This window comes from Pagrus pagrus (assembly GCF_965226575.1).
Source record: "Pagrus pagrus genome assembly, chromosome: 4".
Lineage (NCBI taxonomy): Eukaryota > Metazoa > Chordata > Actinopteri > Spariformes > Sparidae > Pagrus > Pagrus pagrus.
In genome coordinates this window covers 7,412,256-7,432,489 of record NC_140188.1, presented here as the reverse complement: position 1 = coordinate 7,432,489, position 20,234 = coordinate 7,412,256, and the positions used below count along the sequence as shown (strand labels likewise).

At 39.7% G+C, this 20,234-nt stretch overlaps 1 protein-coding gene across 2 annotated transcripts; it reads right to left on the bottom strand.

Moving 5' to 3' along the window:
* Window positions 1-2,839: 2,839 nt before the first annotated feature.
* Window positions 2,840-13,037, bottom strand: spartb (spartin b). 2 transcript variants are annotated; one of them, XM_084351785.1, is made up of 9 exons: window positions 12,712-13,037; window positions 11,379-12,190; window positions 7,300-7,497; window positions 5,871-6,012; window positions 5,571-5,765; window positions 5,320-5,478; window positions 5,140-5,230; window positions 4,937-4,983; window positions 2,840-4,081 (listed from the first exon to the last, which is right to left on the bottom strand). In XM_084351785.1, the coding sequence occupies exons 2-9, from the start codon at window positions 12,183-12,185 to the stop codon at window positions 3,975-3,977; spliced, it is 1,746 nt and encodes a 581-aa protein (XP_084207911.1). In that variant the 5' UTR covers window positions 12,186-12,190; window positions 12,712-13,037; the 3' UTR covers window positions 2,840-3,974. The 2 variants fall into 2 exon arrangements, with proteins under 2 accessions (XP_084207911.1, XP_084207910.1); XM_084351784.1 differs by lacking the exon at window positions 4,937-4,983 and having other exon boundaries at window positions 12,712-13,030.
* Between the last annotated feature and the right edge of the window lie 7,197 nt (window positions 13,038-20,234).

Genomic DNA, 20,234 nt, shown 5'->3' with positions numbered 1-20,234 from the left:
TTTGTGACATACTGCGACTTTATTGACTTGGAAAAGTCAAAAATAGTAATGAAAGTAATGCATAGGTGCGTCACACCCAAAGCTCGTCTATAAGCGTGATGAGCGGCTGTACCAGTGGGTCCATGACACATAGCCTTCTGTACTTCAATCATTTTTCGACCTGATGCAAACAATCACTTTATCACAGGGCTTTTATCCAGCTGGCATCTGAAGCCATAATTTACTTACCTTCAAAGTTGGGAAGGTTCAGAAAGCCACAGTTTGCTGATCAAGCTGTCCCACTAGCCTAACAGACCTTAATATAATGGACACACTTGTGAGTTATCTAAAAAAGTTGACTTACTTTTCTCCCTACTCAAACAACCTTTATGTATGTATGAGGATGAAGTTTGGATATACTCTAAATTAAACCCTTAAAAGGATAGTGATAAGGTTCTCAGTGAATATTGGATCTGACAATGGACCCTTAGGACCTTCAAAGCTGTATCAGATGTAAGATAACATATTAAATGATCATATTACAGAGTGAGACTGTCTGTGATATTGGGATATATAGCCTAAATAAAATGTACTTGACTAAAAGAAGAGCATAAAGCACTTTTCATCTTCACTTGTTTAAACCTTAATATGTAAATTAACTGTTTTGAATATGAAGGAGACATCCGTGTGGATTCAGGGCTGGGTTTGCCTGCAGGTCCAAATCTGAGCTAAAAGATTAACCTACGGGGGAAAGCATTAATCTGAAAAGGAAAGTGAGCTCCAGGCTTCTCTTTATTCTGGCAAGGAACAGAAATGGAGGTTGGACTTTGCAATTTGCTTAAATTCTTGTGTTCTCTGTTCAGTCATGGGCTGGGTATCATTACATCCTGTGTGTGTGGGTGCCAGAATCCTAACTTGGACATAATTAGTTGATTGTTGACACCATCAACAAGCAGCAACCCCACTAGGTACATGAGCAACCTGAAGGGGAATGTGAGGGTTTTGTGGAAAAAGAAAGACCACAGAAGAAACGGTACAAACTGTCAAAGATGGCCATGGAGCTGTTATAACCGGGGAAGTTAATTTTTAGCTTTAGTTAATTTTTTTATGACAAAAATGAGAAGTAGTACATTTTTGTTTTCCTACAGAAGAACAGTTAGGCTAAAGAGGAATATCTTGCAGAGCAAAGCCAGCTGTAAAGAAGTCAGCTGAGGGTATGACATCTTATTTATTGTATTTTTTGTGTGTTGAATTGTTTGAGAATCTTTCCTGCAGTGTGAGTCTGATGACATACTGTAGTATTTAATTTCAGTTCATGACTCAAGAAGATACACTCAGCAGATGATGTATAAACAAGTAAATCAGCCATTTGTGACAATAACCAATAACTCTGATAGTCGATCAAAAGCTTCCTCCAGCTGGCGGCGTGACCACAGTGAATGCCCCGCCAATTCTGTCAGACAAATCGGCTGTTCCCCAGGGACAAATGCTGCCAGTGTGCCAGGATCAATCTTTCTGTCTCGTTTCAGTCAGTGGCAAAGAAGTGCACGAACCCGACCTCTGCATTTATGAAACCAACTTCACAGAAGATGGACCTGCAGCCATCTTCTAGCCATGTGTCATGTGATATCCCTCGCCAAGCCTACAGCCCACCTGAACGGACCACAGCAGGTTAAATGTATTCACCTCTGGTTGGCCCAAATGACAGTATTTCAGGGTGCAACTTAAAGTTTTGATGACCTCACACCTGAGACTCCTCCAGGAAAGAGACTTCTGTAGAAGTAGACCTTTGACCCAGTCCACAGGACATGGAAATACCATTCTGACTGGACTTACTTGTGGATGCTAAAGGTAACTTGTGCCTCCTTGATGCTAATCCTGATTGGAGATGCTACTGATAATATGCATAATACAAAGATGTAGGCGTTTATGTTGGTCGATACTGCATGTCTGAAGTTGGAAGTTTATGTTTTTTGACAGTTTTCTACTTGACTGGGTCTACATACAGTAAGTTGGCATTCAGTACATGGTCCTCATTGTGACAAAGTCTAGTCTAGAGGTCTGTGCATTTTTGAGTAATACTGCTTGCAGTTTTTCACCATTGTGTTGTTACTAAAAATACAGATGGCACTTTAGGGTTGTTTTTTGTAGATATTTCACTGTAAGAATTATGGTACAGTATGTTCGCATCTCTTCAGTTTCTGAGGTAAATAAAGCAGATCAGTCTTGTCCTATTTTCCATGTGACTTTTAAAAAAAAAAAAAAAGTCAATATACAAGTGGATTTTTTGTGTTACATAAATGGGAAGCCATTATGGGTAATCTTTTTTTGTCTTCTGGTTGTATACAATATTTCCTTCATTTCAGTAAAGAGTAATACTCAAATTTTGCCAGTTTGACATGAATGATTGTAATCTTAGTCATTATTTTCAGTATATTTAAATTTAAATTGTATCGAGTGAAATTCAACTGACTCAACAGCACAAAAATACCATATAGCCCCCGAAAACCTTGTGGGATTTTATACAAATGAATTAAAATACTTTACGTACTTCATTTCTGAAATTTTACTTAATCACAAGACTTAACACTCTGACTGTAATTCACACTCAATAGAGTCATTACTCCAGCCAAGGCTGAACCAAAAATACCAAAAATATGTTGATTTTTTTTCAAATTGGCCATATAATAAATTACTAAATGGTAATTAACATGTTGTAAAACATACAACCACTAGATGGCGGTATTAGGCTGACAGATTCAAGATGATGTTTAAACAGATTAAGGCTGCTCCAATCTATTCTGCTCTTAACACGCAGATCACAAAATAAATGGCCACGAATCACTAATAGATAAAGACGTTCTTTAAACATTTTATTTTTTCAAAAAAGGTTTCAGGTGGGAAATAAATCTCAGTTCGCAACTACAATACTTGAAAGCCATCTGAAATGAAAATTACATTGACCTGCTCAGGTCTTAAAGCTGGAGTTTAGAAAGAGACACACCAGATCACTCAAAAAAAAAAAAAAAAAAAAAAGTTAGCATCACACTTCAAAATTCACATTTTGTTAAACACTATAAACATTAACATTTGAAAGATATTTGGATAAAACTCAACTGAAATCCAGGAGACATTAATGTAGATTGCAGCAGAAGACAAAAGAAAAAAAAAAAAATCAATTATACAGTTTTAGACTCCTCAGACTTGCAGTTGAGACATCAACATTGTTCAATAGCCCCCATTTACAGGATTGAGGGTTTAACAAAAATACACAATAGACTATATAAACTTTAGTTTTACAAACCATTAGATTTTTGCATATCATTTGATAGTTGCAGGCACAGTCAACAGCAGTAATGATGACTCATTTTAAACACCACAGGGAAAAACAACAGTTTAGCATATGCTTTTCTGTCGGTTACATCTGGAGATACTGATATACAGATAATATTTTTTATAATTCATTCAAAGTATTTAAATTTCACTTACCCTACCAGGTTAAACTCAAACACACAGATGCTTTGTGAAGATTTGGAAAGATTCAAGTGTCAAAAAAACCAAAAATGTAATGCTTTCTTAGTACAAAGAGCAGAATTAAAGTGGTAACTATTAGGATAAGTGAAAAATACCTCAATGTTATATGTGTATCAATATACTGAACACTCAAACTGTATGTTTTAATTTGTGTTATCTGCTTATCTTCATTTAGGTCCATATACCTTAATTGAAATAAAGATTAAAGTGCTTAGGAGCTGTATCAATATATAAGATATGAATAACAGTAGTAATCTCGTAAATATAGATCATATTTTATAAATAAAGAATATTAAATATAGATTTATTTGATAGAAGAATACAAACTCTTCTTTAAGGCAGAATGAGGCAAGGCACTACTGGCTATTTGCCTGATTTTTCAACTTGCTTCTCGTTCTCTGGTTTTTCCTGAAGATTGTAGTCTTCCAAAATGGCCTGCGCAGTGTGCTTGCCAGTCCTTTTCACCACAGCTTTGATCCCCAGGTTGTCAACATTGAAGGCAGTGAGACCGACATTAATGGCAGAATTGACGGCGTGGTCTGTGGCTTGTCCTGCTGCTGCCCCGTACCTTCGTCAGAAGTCGAGATTGGATGAAATGTCAGAAGAGGAGGCGAGAAACAAGAGGATTTGGAAAGAATTGAATAATTAGCAGTGCAAGGGTTGCAAAGATGCCATGCTGTATGTGAATTTTAATGTGAGGATTACACTCATGCAAGTGTGCAATCTTAAATTAAGAAATTTCTGGAGGGCTAGAACGTGAATTTAATCATTTCTCCACTATGATTCAGAAAACTAAGGGTCAGCAACATGGATGTAATCATCTATAATGGTATATATCAATTCTTCTTACTCACAATATCAATGTATATTATTTATACTATTTTCACTGTTTATATATACATTTCCTTTCTGTATTTTCTGTCAAATTTCATAGTGTTTTCTATGCAATGACAACAAAGCATCTCAATCTTATAGAAACTGAATTGGTGGGGAACTTTGGCTAATCCAGTTAATTTAATATCTGACAAATAAAGGTGCATCACTTAAAAAGAGTGAAATTGTGTAACAAAAATGCCTTTGATAGCTGACAAATATAGATTATCTCACAATACACAAGATGATATCACCCAACCCTACAGAAATCAACAATCAAATATATTTTGTAGTTATTTTTCCCATCATAGGAACATGTGACACCAAATCACACAATATAGGGAGATTTTAAAAATCAGCCAGGACAGAAACGTTACTAATTGTGAATTTTCCACTAGAAACATTTAAGAAATCAGTGAAAAGCAGGACCGAAATGTGAATTGTGACACATGGGCAGGCAGTGAATTGGCACAGCATAAAGAGGCTCATGTCATGCTCTTGATTAGCGGTGCAAAGAGTTAAATAGCTGTGTATAATTAGGGCAAATTACATTTCTCCTCATTAGGTGGGTCAAGGATTTTTTGTAGACCCCTAAATCTGCAAAGCAAATTGAAAAGTACAGTGAGTGAGTGCACATTTTGCATGTGTAATGCAAGAGGTCATTTGCAACATACACATCAAAAACATTTTGATCACTGTTTAAGTAAGTGACGGTGGTCCGACATGCAATTTGAAATAAGAAGGAAGACTTACTTATGTTTTACGGTGGTGACCGTCTCTGCTGCTACACTCGTAGTGATGTTCTTTGCTGCTACTTCCAAACCAGTCCACATGGTCGCAAATCCTGGACAAAAACACAAGATACAAAGCACGTTAGGCCATTTTAGTACTTCCCTTGTGAACAACTTTCTCTTAAGTGCAGATGCACTCTACCTTGCACTCCGCTGGCAGCCACCACCATGGCTCCATCTATGTTGGAACGCCCATCCTTGTCTTTCTTCATAGACTCTGGGATCAGCTTGCCTCCGTGTTTTTTCACGTGCGGAGCCAACTCTCGACCCACACAGCCGGCAACTGCACACACCCCGTCCACTGTAGTAACACAGCATTAGTTAATTAGAGGTCCACTGCCAAATAACAACACAAGGTTATTAAAATATGCTGACTGGGGACAACTTAGTCACCTAGAAATTGGCTGACTTTGACGGCTCCTCCTGTTGCTTGCTTGGCAACATGGAGGCCTTTGGTGACCGTGGGGCTGACGTGGGTGGGTTTGTCCTCTGGAGTGATGTGTTCTCGGAGTTTAGACGCCCCTTTGTGAATGGCCTTGCCCGTGAACTCAGCCCCCTTCACCAGGCCCCAGCTGAGCCAGGACGCACCTGAGAGGGCAGCAGAATCACACAGAGCTAGTCATGCAGTCTCTAGTTTTTCCTAACTGTTACCAAACTAAAGCATTTAACGGGAAAGATGCAGTTTGACCTCACCTGTCAGAATCCCACTTGCCACCTTTTCACTCCACTCAGGCAGAGGTTTATCCTCCTCTGTCGCCGCCGGTGCAGCCTCTTCAGGTGTTGCGATGGGCACCTTCTGACTGAGATTAACGGTTTCTGCAGCTTCATCTGGAGCCTGATCATACAGACACATTGGTTAGCTACTGTTTGATGATGACAGACAATGTGGGCCAAAAATAAGATCAAAACCATTGGATGGCTTGTTTGCTACTTTGTACAAGCTGTACACATCTCCATTCAGATGCTTGTCTCCAAGTAACCCCTCACACAATAGCTCCTCTTATTATTCTGTGCTTCTTCTTACAATGCACTTTTTGTTAGCCATTTTCAAACGTCTCTGTGCAGACAGAAAACAGTCTCCCTTTGTGCTGAAAACCTTAAATCTTCTACTTGACCCAAAAATAAAAAACAACACAAAAGTGCCTACTTGCTGAAAGGGAATCACGTCCATCAGAGGAGATAACTAGCTTGACTGCATTCATCAGAAATGACCTTGTTTGGCATCGATCTGAGCCAGCGTCTCTCCCTCCATCATGGCTGAACTGGCACTAGTCTTTCAGCTGCAGCCCTGAGGTTGTTCTAACTGCTGCAGATAAGAGCATTATGACTGATTAATTCTCCTCACCTGCCTGTCTCAAATCCCCACAATGCTGAGGCAGGGGTGACTTGGAAAAGTGTGCCAGCTCAGAAGTAAGCAGCGGCAAGAGTTTCATGCCAGGCCAAAACAATGACAAAGTTTGAAAACTTCTCAGTCTGCAGCCTCAAAGCAGCATGTAAGGGGCAACTGCAATCTTTTGTCCTGGGAGGAACAGATTTAAAGGGACACGTTTGGAGATTTTTGACGTAGGGATGTCTGCTGTCTTTTTATCACTTTTGAACACAACAAAAAACAAAAAACACTTCATGTGTGAGGTCAAATCTATTCAGGTGGCCACCCTGACATAAATCGATTCCTCCGTATGGGAAACACTGATTTGTTAAGTCAACATTAGCAGCTGAAGTTCACCATTCTAGTGTTACATATTAATTATCATGGAACAACTAGACTAATGAGTTGGATCTCAGGTTTCAAAGAAGAGGCAAAATGAAGATTAACCCACTGCTACTTGCCTGTAACCTCCAATAGCAGCAGAGCACTTCACAGCGTCACTCACTAAAATAGCTCTTTGTGTCCCACTGGCACAAGAGGATTTGCCAAAAGGCGTTGTGTAACAACTCTTTGGTGACCACAAGTATTCATGTGAACATATTTTAATGTGCAAACAGTGAGCGGCATTTGTTGAGTTTGAAAAACAGCATAAAAATAAATGCCGTATTAATATATATAGGCCCCTTTCTTTTTTGTTTCCCATGGAGCGTCAGAACATGTGTTGTGCCGTTGCAGATCCCAGAGCATGCTGACCTGAACCCTGAGATCTGTCATCTGGGACAGCAGGTCCTCGAACAGCGCTCTGTTTGCAGCAGGCAGCTCGGAGGATAGCACCACCCCCACATAATAGCCGGGACCTGGCGCCATCATGTCCGGAAACATAAACACACCAGTGTTACACAGCAGCACTGGAGAGTCCATGGCCATGAGAGGGTAGAGCCAGTCACACACCTGCAAGAAAAGGAAAGTTTACAGAAATAATGAAATGGGAAAATGTGATAATAAATAAAACAAAAAAATGATGTCATGATGATATATATCAGCACAAAACATTTGTTTCGGCGCCCAAATATACAGCAAAATAGGAATGATGACTGGATTTACATGGAAGTCAGATGTTATAGGGGATGAGAGCTCTGCAAAGAGATATGGTTAAACTATAAGTTTTCAAATGACCAGCCTTACATGTTGATAGTGATTCTGCTTAGTGCAACACAGTGAAGCGTCTGAGAGCAGACAGACCAGAGGACACTGTCTCCCTCTGACTGCCGCATGTCTAACAGGATTATGGGGCAGAACAGTGTAAGCGGGGTTAAGATAATCACTTGCACTCATGTGAATCGCTGACGTCACCCACTGGCAATACCACCTGGGAAATTCCCCAATGAAGAGTCAAATTTCAGTCTCATGATCCACTAATGTCACTGATCGACTAGGTCATTGGCCGTTTGAACAGAGAGCAGGGGAAAACATCGCCAAAATAACAACACAAAACTGCTCAAAACAGGATGACTTGGATAAATTAGATAACGCATCGATTGATTGATTTAGTCTTTTAACAAAAAGCTGAGCCGCTACGTTTACACGGCTTCATGTAATTTCTTATCTTATCACACTTGTTATAGTGTTTACGTATGACCTGCACATTTACAAACCAATCTAGTGGTACAAAGGCCTGATGTTGTGTACACTAGCTGGGGACAAAGGAACAGTGCAGCTAAATGTGAGCTGGTTTATTTCTCCTTTCACGGACTAAATTACATGAAGACAGATAAACAGAAATACCTGGTGAGCATCTCAGACTCATCTGTGCAACTGGGGGCTTTTTCTTATGGCACAATATTTCTGTGCCATAAGAAAAAGACAGCTAATGTTTTACATGGTGACACAGATGCATGATGCAGAGCATTCAGAAACCGTTTAGTTGTTAGCTAAGCTGCTCTATAGCTGCCTGACTGCAGGGCTTTTCCTTTATTAAGAATTTTAAGGCAAAGTTGTGTCTTAAAAAAGTCCAAAAATAAAAACTGATTTTACTGGCAGTAAGTAAACCTGCCTGGAGGCATTTATTGCATCACTTTCAACTATAATTGCAACAGCAGAATCCCCCTAGTGTGGTTCATGGTGAAAAGAAAAACCAGCAGGATGACTGCCAAAAGCATAATTCAAATTACTAACAAGAGGATGTAAACGGTCAGGTCTGACAGAAAGGGGATAGCGACTTCAGCAGAAGAAGACGGATGATGCCAGTCAGAGTCGCGATGGTAATCGAGGACCGGTTTCAGTTCAGAACTGGTTCCAAATGTCAGATCCATCAGAATTATTGAGCTGGCATGTTTTTCTAACAGTCGAGCATTGCGAAATAACTGCGTAACTCTCTGCTGTAAAATTGCAACAAGAGGGAGGAGGAGGAAGGAGGAGGAAGAAGGCCCATATAGGGAGTGTTGCTTCATTTTACAAAGATATATGACAACAGAACTTGTGTGAAGTCTGTAAAATTATTATTTTATGCAAGGCTGGAAACACCAGTAACATGCTGCTGGAAAATCTTTTTTTGCAACGCGGGCTTAAATTACAGGAATGCCTTGAATTGCCATAGGACGAGTGCCACTGCCTCCCAACTAGGGATGGGACGATGAAAGGTTTTATTGTGGATCGTGATACAAAACACTCAAAACAAAACATACAAGTTGATTGTGGCGAATTGGAATTATCAGAACAATCGTGACTATCCTCACGAATCATGAATGACCGCAAAAGGCTGTCTAGCTCACTGACGTACAGTTTTGTATTGGTTTCTTTTTCCTTTAAGATTTAAGATTCTTTAATTGATTGTTTTTCACTTAAAAAAAAGATGCGTGTCCTCTCTGTGATGCGAGACAATGCAAAGTGGTTAGTGCTGCCAAAAAAGTAGGGCAGCGACTTCAGCAGAAGAAGACGGATGATGCCGATTAGAGTCGGGATGGTAATTGACAACAGGTTTCAGTTGTGATCCATCAGAGTTATTTACGCTGGCATGTTTTTCTGACAGTCGCGCATTGCGAAACAACTGTGAAACTCGTGTCTACGCTGCTGAAAACCTGCTACAAGATGGAGGAGGAGGAAGGAGGCCTAGAGGGAGTAAAGGTCCATATGTTGCTTCAAAACGCAGAAATATGACAACAGCGCTAGTTGTGTAATGTCTGTAAAATTATTATTGTATGTAAGGTTGGAAACGCCAGCAATATGCTGCTGAAACATCTTTCTACGCAACATGGGCTTAATTTACAGGAATGCCGTGAATTTGACACTCTCGGGACGAGTGCCACTGCCTCCCAACAGGCATTGGACGATAAAAGATTTTATTGTGGATCGTGATAAATTGATTGTGGTGAATTTGCATTATCAGAATAAGGTGTGAGAATCCTCACATGATGACTGGAAAAAGCTGTCCAGCTCACTAATTTACAGTTTTGTGTTGGTTTCCTTTTTTTTTTAAAGTTGCCTAAGTCTGTCACCATGGCTGAAGGTATGGCTTGCACATTGTATCTCCCATAAAAACAATGTGTGTAACACGGATGTCTGTAAACAATATCCTTACTTTTGCTGGAAGAGCGTATGATTTTATATGATTTGATATGATATTATGACTATTGTAAGATTCCTTCGAATTTTTGTTTTTCACACAAAAAATGTGTCCTCTCTGTGCTGCAATAAAATGTTTGTTTCTTAACAGAATTGAAGGTTAAAGTGATTCCAGTGTGTTTTAGTGCAGTTTTATTTTTAAGTTTTAAGAATTAGTTTGATGAGTATCAGGATAATATCACAAATTGAAATTATGTTGGACAGGATAATCATGTCTACTCCCAACGGAGCAGCACGTTCATTACCTAGTGTAAATATCCGCACCACATTTGCGTATTTAGTAGTTTTCTTCTTTGACTAAGAAAACCTAAATGAAGACTAACGCTGTACAAATATTCAGCTGAGAACTGGTTCCAGATTAAACAGCAGGGTTTAATGACCTTTTGCACACCTGAGTCACATGCAGGTCTGTTCCCAACACTATCTTCAGACTAAGATCACAAAAGAGTTGCAGTAATGCTGAAATGCTGTGGGCCTACTTCTTTGCACGCAGAGACAATTGATCAGGAATCCTAAAGGGAATCGATGAAGAATCTGACCTCTACCAGAATCAATAAAATGCCTTGGTATCAATAAAATGTTATAAACTCCCACCCCTTAATGAGAGACCGCATCAATGCAACACATCAACTTGCTTCCCTGTAAAGTTGCAACTTTCATCAGTGGGAGCAGTATGATCTGGAAAATGTTCCTTTTATCAGATTGTGTAATAAAGGGCAATAAATGAAGTGAAGGGGAATAATAAAGCTATATACTTTCAATAAGATTTCCTTTGGTGGTATTTGTGTATTATACTATCATATTATAATATGACCAGGTGGAGAAAGTTAATGTCCAGCACATCATGCCTGATGTCCACTTTGGAGTAATGCTCTGTCTGATGTGGGATTTCCCAGGATGTGGGAGGATGACATCATATCCACGGCCCCATTGGGATTAGGGCACTGAGTAAACAGCGCTCACATGATCACGTTCATAGGGTGAAGGATAGAGATCATTAACAAGCCTATCTTCTGCTGATGACTCACAGTTAAAGAAGTCTTGACGAGCCGAGCAAACGGCTTACAAAATCAGGTTAAAGGGCACAAGATTCAAGAGATTTGGTGACGCAGCGGTGGTGACATTTCAATTGCACTTATTGCATCAAGCTTTAGACCAGAGACTGCTGAAGTGTGCTGAAACACCTGGGGGAGAAAATGGTTTTCCCTTACCTGCAGAAATGCTGGTGGTCGGTTGGGCACTGTCTCAGAGCTATCACTAGTAAACCTCACCAGCCGCAGGTAGCCCGGGTACGACGGAGCGCTCACTTGCCCTTCAGGTGTGACGAAGAATATCTGTACACCATGAGGGATGTACAGCAGCTCCTCTCCCTCTTCACCCATACTCTGAGGAGATAGTGTCGAGTTAGATGTACGGCTGTAGAACTCATCCCCAACCAGCGACATCTCCCCTGATTCTGTCCCGTATGAGATAGCCAGGTGGCCGTCAGCCGCCTGAGGAGAGTAAGCTGGAGGCTGTTCCACTGGAACCACAGGCTGTCTGGTTGGCGACAGAGATGGACCCTCCCTCTTGCCTCCTACAGCTCCTCCTGTCTGGCCATTACCAGAGAGGAGGTTTGGTGGAGCTGGCCTGTCTGGCTGCTTTTTGGTGGGCAGGTCTGGGTAAAGACCCCCTGCAGACACATTGTTAGCGCTGGGTGTGGGTGCAGAATCGGGGTCAGAGCTGGTCTCTAGGATGGCCAGGCGGGTGGTGATGTTGTTCAGCGTCTCCTGCATCTTCTGCTGCATCTGTCTGGCTGATTCCCAGGAGCTGCCGACACACTCCTCCCCATGTGAAGGCACGCTGACGGCCCTGAGAAGGTGCTGTCGCCCTCGCTTGTACAGCTCCAGAGCCTGGGCCTTGTCTCCAGCCTCGTCTACTGTGAGCCCTTTGTTGATGCACTCAAAGGCCCTCTCATAGCCATCTTTGATCACCTGAAGTCTGGCATTGTCGAAGGCATCTTGTTTAGCTTTCTCCATTCCCTCTGAAACAAGACAATTAGCTGGCTATGAGTTTGCTGCGTGCATCCAAACATGGGCTGACATCAACACATCACCAATAAAGCAGACTGTCAGTCACTTCAGCTGGTATTTAACACACTTCATCCTTCTTTTGCTTCAGGCAACAGGTTCCTCTACGAACATTTCACTGCTGCTCACCTGTCATATCACATCACTCATTTCACATCACTTAGAAAACAGTGACACGTATAACTGAATGGACCCGTTTCTTTAACTGATGTTGAGAAGCATCACCTGATTCACTTTAACTAGTTTTGTGGGTTTGTTTACCTGTATAATAGGTCGCTGAAGTAAGCTAAAAACATGCTAATCTTGATGACAACACGGCAACAACGGCTAACGTCTCTGCTCACCTGTTACGCCACGGTGCCATTGTACCAAAAGCACACGAATACAACAATGACAAGTCTGTTGTTAACTTAATTTTAATAGTATCAGCTAGTGAGCATTAGCTCCTCTAGTAGCTAACGGTATCCACGCTTACCCCAGTGAGCGAGAAACTCCGAAGAACAGCTTAGCTAATTAGCCTGTTAGCTGTGTTATAGCTACCGATCTTCGTCACAACAGATCCCAGAGGCTTTAACCGTCTTCCTGAGTAAAGAGGTGCTCTCTTCAAGACTCCCCACAGCAGAGTGATGATGTTGCACAAACTCTCCACCGTATTGACCTTTCGAAACAAACGTATCGTGACCGGATGTATCGATGTTTCGCTTCAACACGTCAAAATAACGTCCCCTCTGTGTCCAACAGCTGCCTCGATCCGAAGCGTCGCTTTCAGTTTTAATTTGAAAGTGTTGCCCGGAAGTCTTAGCATGCTACCATGGCTGCATCGACGCTAGCTTGACTGGTTTTTCGTGTGCTGCAGTTCGTCATTGTGACCACTAGAGGGCAGCACACGCCCATTCGAAATACGTTTAAACAGCGGCGCTCCGCTCGACTCGGCCCCTGGTGGAGATGGTATTCACACTCTGCTGCCCTCTAGTGGTCACAGCGCGGAACTGCAGCATATTCAATTTAGTCAAGTTGACGTCAATGCAAAACAACACTTCCTGGTTTGTACTTTCAAAATATAGCGAAAAGATGGAGGCGTTCAGAAACGACAAAAAATGTCATAATATCTGAAAACACTGTGCGAAACAATCGATGCGCATTTTTCAAGGTATATAATATGAAAGCCTACCTTTTGATATAAACCTGCAACAATTCGGGAGACTCTCGACATGTGAGAATAACTTCCGGTAAGTACTTTCAAAATATAATGACCAAATCGAGGTAATTGGGGACGTACAGAATGATCATAAAATCATGCTGTTAAGTGTCCTCTGATGATGTAGTGGTTTCTTTAGCTGGCAAAAATTTAAACCGGAAACAAACAAACAACCTCCCTACCCTCATTTATAAAAAAACAGATACATTTTTCTGCTTAAATCCACACTAACACTAATGATAACGACTAAAAAAAACCTAAACTTTTATAAATAACATTTTTAGACTAAAGAGACTCACAAACATTCAGAAAAGCCTTGTTTTTAACCCTGTTTTTGAAGTCATTTTATCAAACTGTGTTGGTACTGACCTCATCTCAAAAGGCAACCCAGCTGCTGAGAAAGCTGTATTCCCATGTGATTTCCTGTGGCAAGACCCAACACTAGTTTGATTCATGTGTTCAGGAGGCGACCACTTTAATGCACAATGTGACCTTTCCATGTTTGCTGCTGGCCACCCACAGCAGGAGTCTGAATCACGAGATTGACTATGAAAAAAACAAAAAACACTGGTTAAAGACACAGGAAATGGCCACACTGTTTAAACAGTTGTTGCCACGTAATTATTATTGTTTCACTTGATTCATTAGATACATAGTTCTCAGGGTCCTTGTGCTTTTTTGTGTGTCTTTTAAATTTCCGACAGCAAATTTGGAAATATTCTCGTATGTGAAAAGTTAGTGTGAGAACCCTATTGTAAGATAAATGTTTATTTAGCTTTGTATATTTCTCAGCCTTCATGAGCACCACAGTGGAGTAAATGCTGAACATCAGCTTGTGGTTTTGTTAAAACTATCTATCAATGCTGGTGTCAATACAGCTTACAGACAACTGTTAAACGAGAGTGCTGGTAGGTGAAGACTAAAATCTGCAGAGGGCGCCAAATACAATCTCAAATAAAAGCTCTGATGAGATTGGAGAAAGACAGAGTGGTGTCTTTAAGTTCATCAAAACAGCTTACAGCTCTCATGATTTAAGGATTTTGCCTGCGCATGGAAATCATCGTTGGCACAAATGACTATTAAATTGCTTTTTATCAGCATATGGGCATTAAACTAAAAAGGCCACAGGCTTTAAAAGTCTGCAGTGAAAGCCAACATGCATAATTAACTAAGAAGTCATTTTTTTCATCAGCTTTCGTGTCTCCGCTTTATTATTCCGACTGCCGCCTGTTTTTGCACGAGTCCAGATAATCATTGCTGTGAGCCTGAAGCAAAGACAAGTGATTAACATGAGTCTCATCACCAGATTGACAGTTTCCCGGGAATGTTTGCTGCACAGATACCACAGCACTGGGACCAGACTGGACACGCTCTACGCACATGTGGAAGTAATACAGTGGCCTCATGATCATATGCTGTCACAACCAATCATGTTTTGTTTTCCTTCACAAACACAGAACATATATTTATAGGGAATTGAAGCTCAGTCCCTAAAATACTGGTGCTCATTATTTTCTTAAATGTCATGTTTACTATTGTGCATAGTATCACAAAGTGAGTGAAAGACAATTTTTGATTCTCCTTGAAATGCAACACACAGCGCCCTAACCTCTTTGCACTACTCTTCACTGTATTTACTCAGTTGGTCTCATATGCACATGCAGTGAATCTTATGTGTATCGTGCTCTACTCACCACAAGGGAGTTGTAAATTTATTCTATTTTGTCACGGTGGGTTTAACAGCAACTAATGTCTGTAACTGAAACACACTGGAGGTGATACAAGCCTTCAGTCTTTCATGTTGGTTCACATGTGGACAACACATGTGCCCGTCATTGTCTTGGAGGACAGACTTCTTTTAAATCTATAGAATCGTAAATGCAGTTTGGTCAGAGCAATAATTTGTCACCCAAATGAAAATGTAGTTTCCTTTTTTTCCCACTGTGAAAAGTCAGTCATTATCTCTGGGAAAGTTAGGCGAAGTTTCATCGTCTGCAAAACATTTCTGGGGCTTCACAGCAAAGCCGTGCTGCAGCATTCTCCTAAACAGCTGACGCAGATGGGGACTTGTTTTAAAACATTAAAAGAAAAACTGAAAAAAATGCCTCCATTAATTAATTAATCCAACTCTGGAAGCCCTGAGATCCTACATTAATTTGAGAAGACATAATTTACACCCTTTTAAAACCTGAAATCTTCAGTGTAGCTGCGTCAGTATTTGTGACAAAGGTGTAAACATCTTTATTAATACATTTAGGATCTCCGGGCTTCTGGAGATTTAGATTACACCGGAAAAGTCTTATAGGTTATTTTTAACAATCAACTTCAGTTGTTTGGGAAAATGCTGCAACCCTGTTTTGCTGTGAAGCTCCAGAAAAGTTTTATGGACTGCAACACTTCACCCAACTTTCCATTCACATTGTGAGTAGATAATGACTTTCATTTTTGGGTGAACTCATCCTTTAAAGTAAGCGCTGGCAGCCACGTGTGATGATTCCAGCTGCAAGGTTAAAAGTTAGAGTGATATAATGAATACTTAACTTTTGTTTTAATTGTTGTTGTTCTTCATAAGCAGTTCCCACACGCAAAAAAGCCACAATAAGATTTTAGTTAATCTGAAACAGCCTGTCAGCATTCTTTGCACAGGCCGATAAAACAGTGATAGATGAGCAGTGATAATGATAAATGAGCAGCGATAATTGAGCCAACGTTCAAATTACATGCACGTGGTCGGTGTTAGAAAAGGACAATTCAAAACTGTTTATTGGCTTCTTTTATCTTCTGCTACTTTAGCTATTTAAATTCACTGAGCTGCTTCAATTTGGACTTTTCTCCTCAGCTAAGCTGCATGAATGTTACACACACATTTAATCAAATGGCTATAAATGTGAATAATTTATTATGGAAGAGTCCAGTGGATGAAACTGAACGTTAATCTACAGCTCTGTACTTATTTTTACAAGCTGCTCTGTTGATCACTTCTACAATACTACTATTAGCTTTTATAATGTCAGTTTTCCCCCCATTAAAAAAAAAAATCATAAAAATGTTTTGCTCCACTTTCCCCTTGTCTGACCTCTTGTTTTCCCAGACTGCTGGTCTTCAGTTTAATCACTGAGCACATCAAAACACACCATCCCACTCAATGATTAGTTTTTGTTCTTTGTGCCAGAATCTTTATTTCAGCTATGGATACATTTACAGGGATCTTTTATATGCTGTTCTATACTCTGCTCCGCTTTGTTGCAGACATAAAAGGCTGCTTTTAACTTATTGTATGTAATATGAACATGATGCTGTCTGTGTTTATGGGTCGATGATGTCACCTAGATACATCTCTTTGTTTGGTGTGTCATTTTAAATAAGGACAGGGTAGGTCAGAAGACAGACTGAGAGCCTTCTTTCATTAACTGCATAAGCACAACATTGGTATCAAACTTAGTGCAGATACACTGTAAACCCCCGATCCATTCATGACATAAAATGTTACCGTTAAGTCCTCACAACTGTCAAAGTGACACAAAAACTTTATGTTCAGTTGACACAAACTGTCATCCCTACCAGGCTTGACATAACATAATGAGTTTAAGGTCAATTACCAACACGTACCTTGTGCACTAAGCATATATTTTAATATTTTAATAGTTTAATGAACTAAAAATAATGTTATGAAAATGTATAGAAAATGTTTTCATGCTCATATTACATGTTGTCACTGATTTGTTCATAACTTTCATGTAACAAAAACTTCTTAAGTTGAGTGAGCGAGTTGGGGTTTACAGTGTAGAGCATTATAAAATGGGACTTTTTGATGCAAAAGCAAAACCACAAAATATGCAGCTCTAATGTCAGCCCTTTTAAAGTATTAATGTGTAATTTGTACCATAAATAACAGATTTCTGAAAACTAATGTCACTGACACAGCACTAGGTCAACTTAAAATCATGCTTTCCTTTAGTCTTTGCATCAGCTGCAGTCATCACCTGTAATTAATGCTGTCAGATTTAACTTGTAGTTTATAGTCAGATAGTTTGGACAAGTCCATTAATTGAGCTATCAACAAAACAAGGAACACTACAAAGCCATATGAAGATAATTAAGCAGACATGACAAGCAACAAAGTCTACAGATGCTGAAATCGGTAAGGAACAATGTATGCTGTCACCAAATACAAATATTATATCAACACATATGTTACAAGTTCCTGAGCTAAACTGATCCATTAAAGCGTGATTGAACCAACTATACCATAACTATAAACAGGAGCAGATGGAAAGTATGCAACCTGGACAGAAGGGAAAAACAGATAGCACATGACTCCAATTAATGCTAGTGTGAAAACTCATGTTTTCTGTCTTTTCCTACTGAAGCTGTAAAAACAAAGCTGAGGGGAAAAAAAGCCAGCTGTGTCCTCTGTCCCACATTTTGTTATTTTGGAGACACAAATACATACCTCTCGCGCGCACTTAATAAATCCCACATGAATTAATGCAGTCAATAACGGATATCACACTTGTCATGCTCATGCTCATGTGGTAAGTTATTGTCCCCACAGTGCAAAGAGTACTGTAATTTGGAAAGCTAGCACCTTACATCTCAATGATGCTGGACTGGACCTATCAAACACGCTCAAATAACTGGCTTATGCTTCAATTCCCCCCTGAGCATGACCTGAATTTGGAAAGTCAGCCTTTTCTTTTACTGCCCCGAATTCTTGGAATGATCTTAAACGCGCACTAAAAATCAAGACCAAACTACCATGTGGTCAATTTAAAACCACATTCACAACGCTCCCATATGTAACTGTTTTAACTTATTTCACTTTATTCTCACCTGTGTTTTATCCTTTTTATTTTCGACTTGACAACCTCGTCAACATTTATTAAACAACTGTTTATGGTAAAGCTACAACTGATGTTCATAATACCTTGTAAATGGTAATACCTGCTGTGAAGTTATCTATAAACACTATTTATTTGGCTATAATAAAGTTGCAACTGATGTTTATAAACCTTTACAATTGCTTAATACATGGCTTATAAAGTTTGTTATTAATTTAATCAGCTATAAATTTACCTTTATTAATGATATACCTATCATAAAGTTTTACTAAGGTTTGAAGTGGAATATACTGTTTACAATAATTCTCTCCTTCAAAACCAAAAACTTGCTGTGGTTTCAAGAAAAGTGTTACCCTGTTACTTTGTTTTGAATCAAAACACCCACACATACTTAAATGCATCTAATTAAAATCAAAACAACAAAAATACACATTTTATTATTGTTGTTTAAGTAAAATGCAGCCTGTTTCTTAATGAAAACTCCCTGAAAATAGGTGGCCGGCCACATGACGTGAGAAACTTTCTGATCCTCACTAATTACTAGCTATTACTGGAGTGAACTTCCTTGCAATGCCAGGACCTGCACATTAATGTGCGTGCCAGAAAAAGAAGGAGAGGAAAAAGAGGCAGCTGGCAACAGCTTTAGAGCCAAATATTAATGTAATGACCAACTTTTTCGGACTTCAGCCAGACTGAAGATGTGAACAATAGCCAGGAGGCAACATGACAAGCCAAAAGGTAGCTAGCACCTGTTAGAAAGAGGATGATGTAGCTAATCACAAAGACGTTTTGCATGTGTGTAGGAGAGAGTGCGTGTTCGTATGAGAACAACAGCTTTGGGGAGGTCCCATTCACCGGACCTTTTCAGGGGCCCAGCCTGCCAGCAGCAAGTTCACAACCTTTAATAATAATAATAATAATAATAATAAATTTCAATGAAGTTTTTATTTAGCCCTGTTAGCTTCTATTCTATTTTCTTTTGTTTACATGATTAGCAAATACAAACGAACTGCAGATACCCATGACAGGATACAATCATTAAAATATCAGAATTATTAGTGTTTTACAGAAAAATGCTAAAAAATGACTGTGTCAGACGTGTTACTTGTACTGTGTTGACTCAGGTAAACGTCTTTGAAACTCATTTTGACAGCCTTCATTTATCATGGTAGGATGTTAAGACATTTGAAAACAATCAATCGCAAGGTACAAAGTGCTATAGGGAGTAAGGGGTGTTAGATCATATCAGGAAGTCAGTTTATGAGTGTATACTCTAGTGAGTAAAGTGGATAACACTGAAATACTAAAGTGTAAATGTGCTTTTTTTAAAAATTTTTTTTTACAAATTTTCATTGTCCTCAGATGTCCTCATAAGTTACAGGAGGCTGATTAAAAAACAAAGTTTTCTACCAATGATGGATGAAGAAAATGGGACTGGATCACAGTCCCCTAGTAAACCTTTCCCTGTCCTGTGATTTATGGGCAGAGAGGTCCTGTTCTTTTCTGACTCCAAGAAGCACCAGAGTCTTGAGATATCCTTCCCGAGGTGAAACAAGGCTCCAAGATTGGGAAAAACACTCTGTCCGCTGTAACCGCTGTGTCTCAAAGTGTGCTAAATATGGAATGGGTTACAAGTAATCTGAAACAGTCTTGTACCAGGAGTTATTAAGTATAACACGAAGGTAAACTTTTAAGTGCTCGCGCATGATAAAAAAAAGGGTCTTCAGTAAATCACTCAGCTGTTAAAAAGTTATTGGCTTTACCAGGGGCAAAAGTAAGTCATTTCAGCAACCTGCCAACACTGCATGTATGAGCACTTTACCTCAGGAGAAATGAGTCAAAGATACAGTAAATGACGTAATCTGCACTAAACTGAGGTATGTTTGTCATAAACTTCAGCCCAGGGAGGTCGTTTTGCCTGGGCACAGTTTAGAGTTAAGACATTTCCCTCGGTAAAAT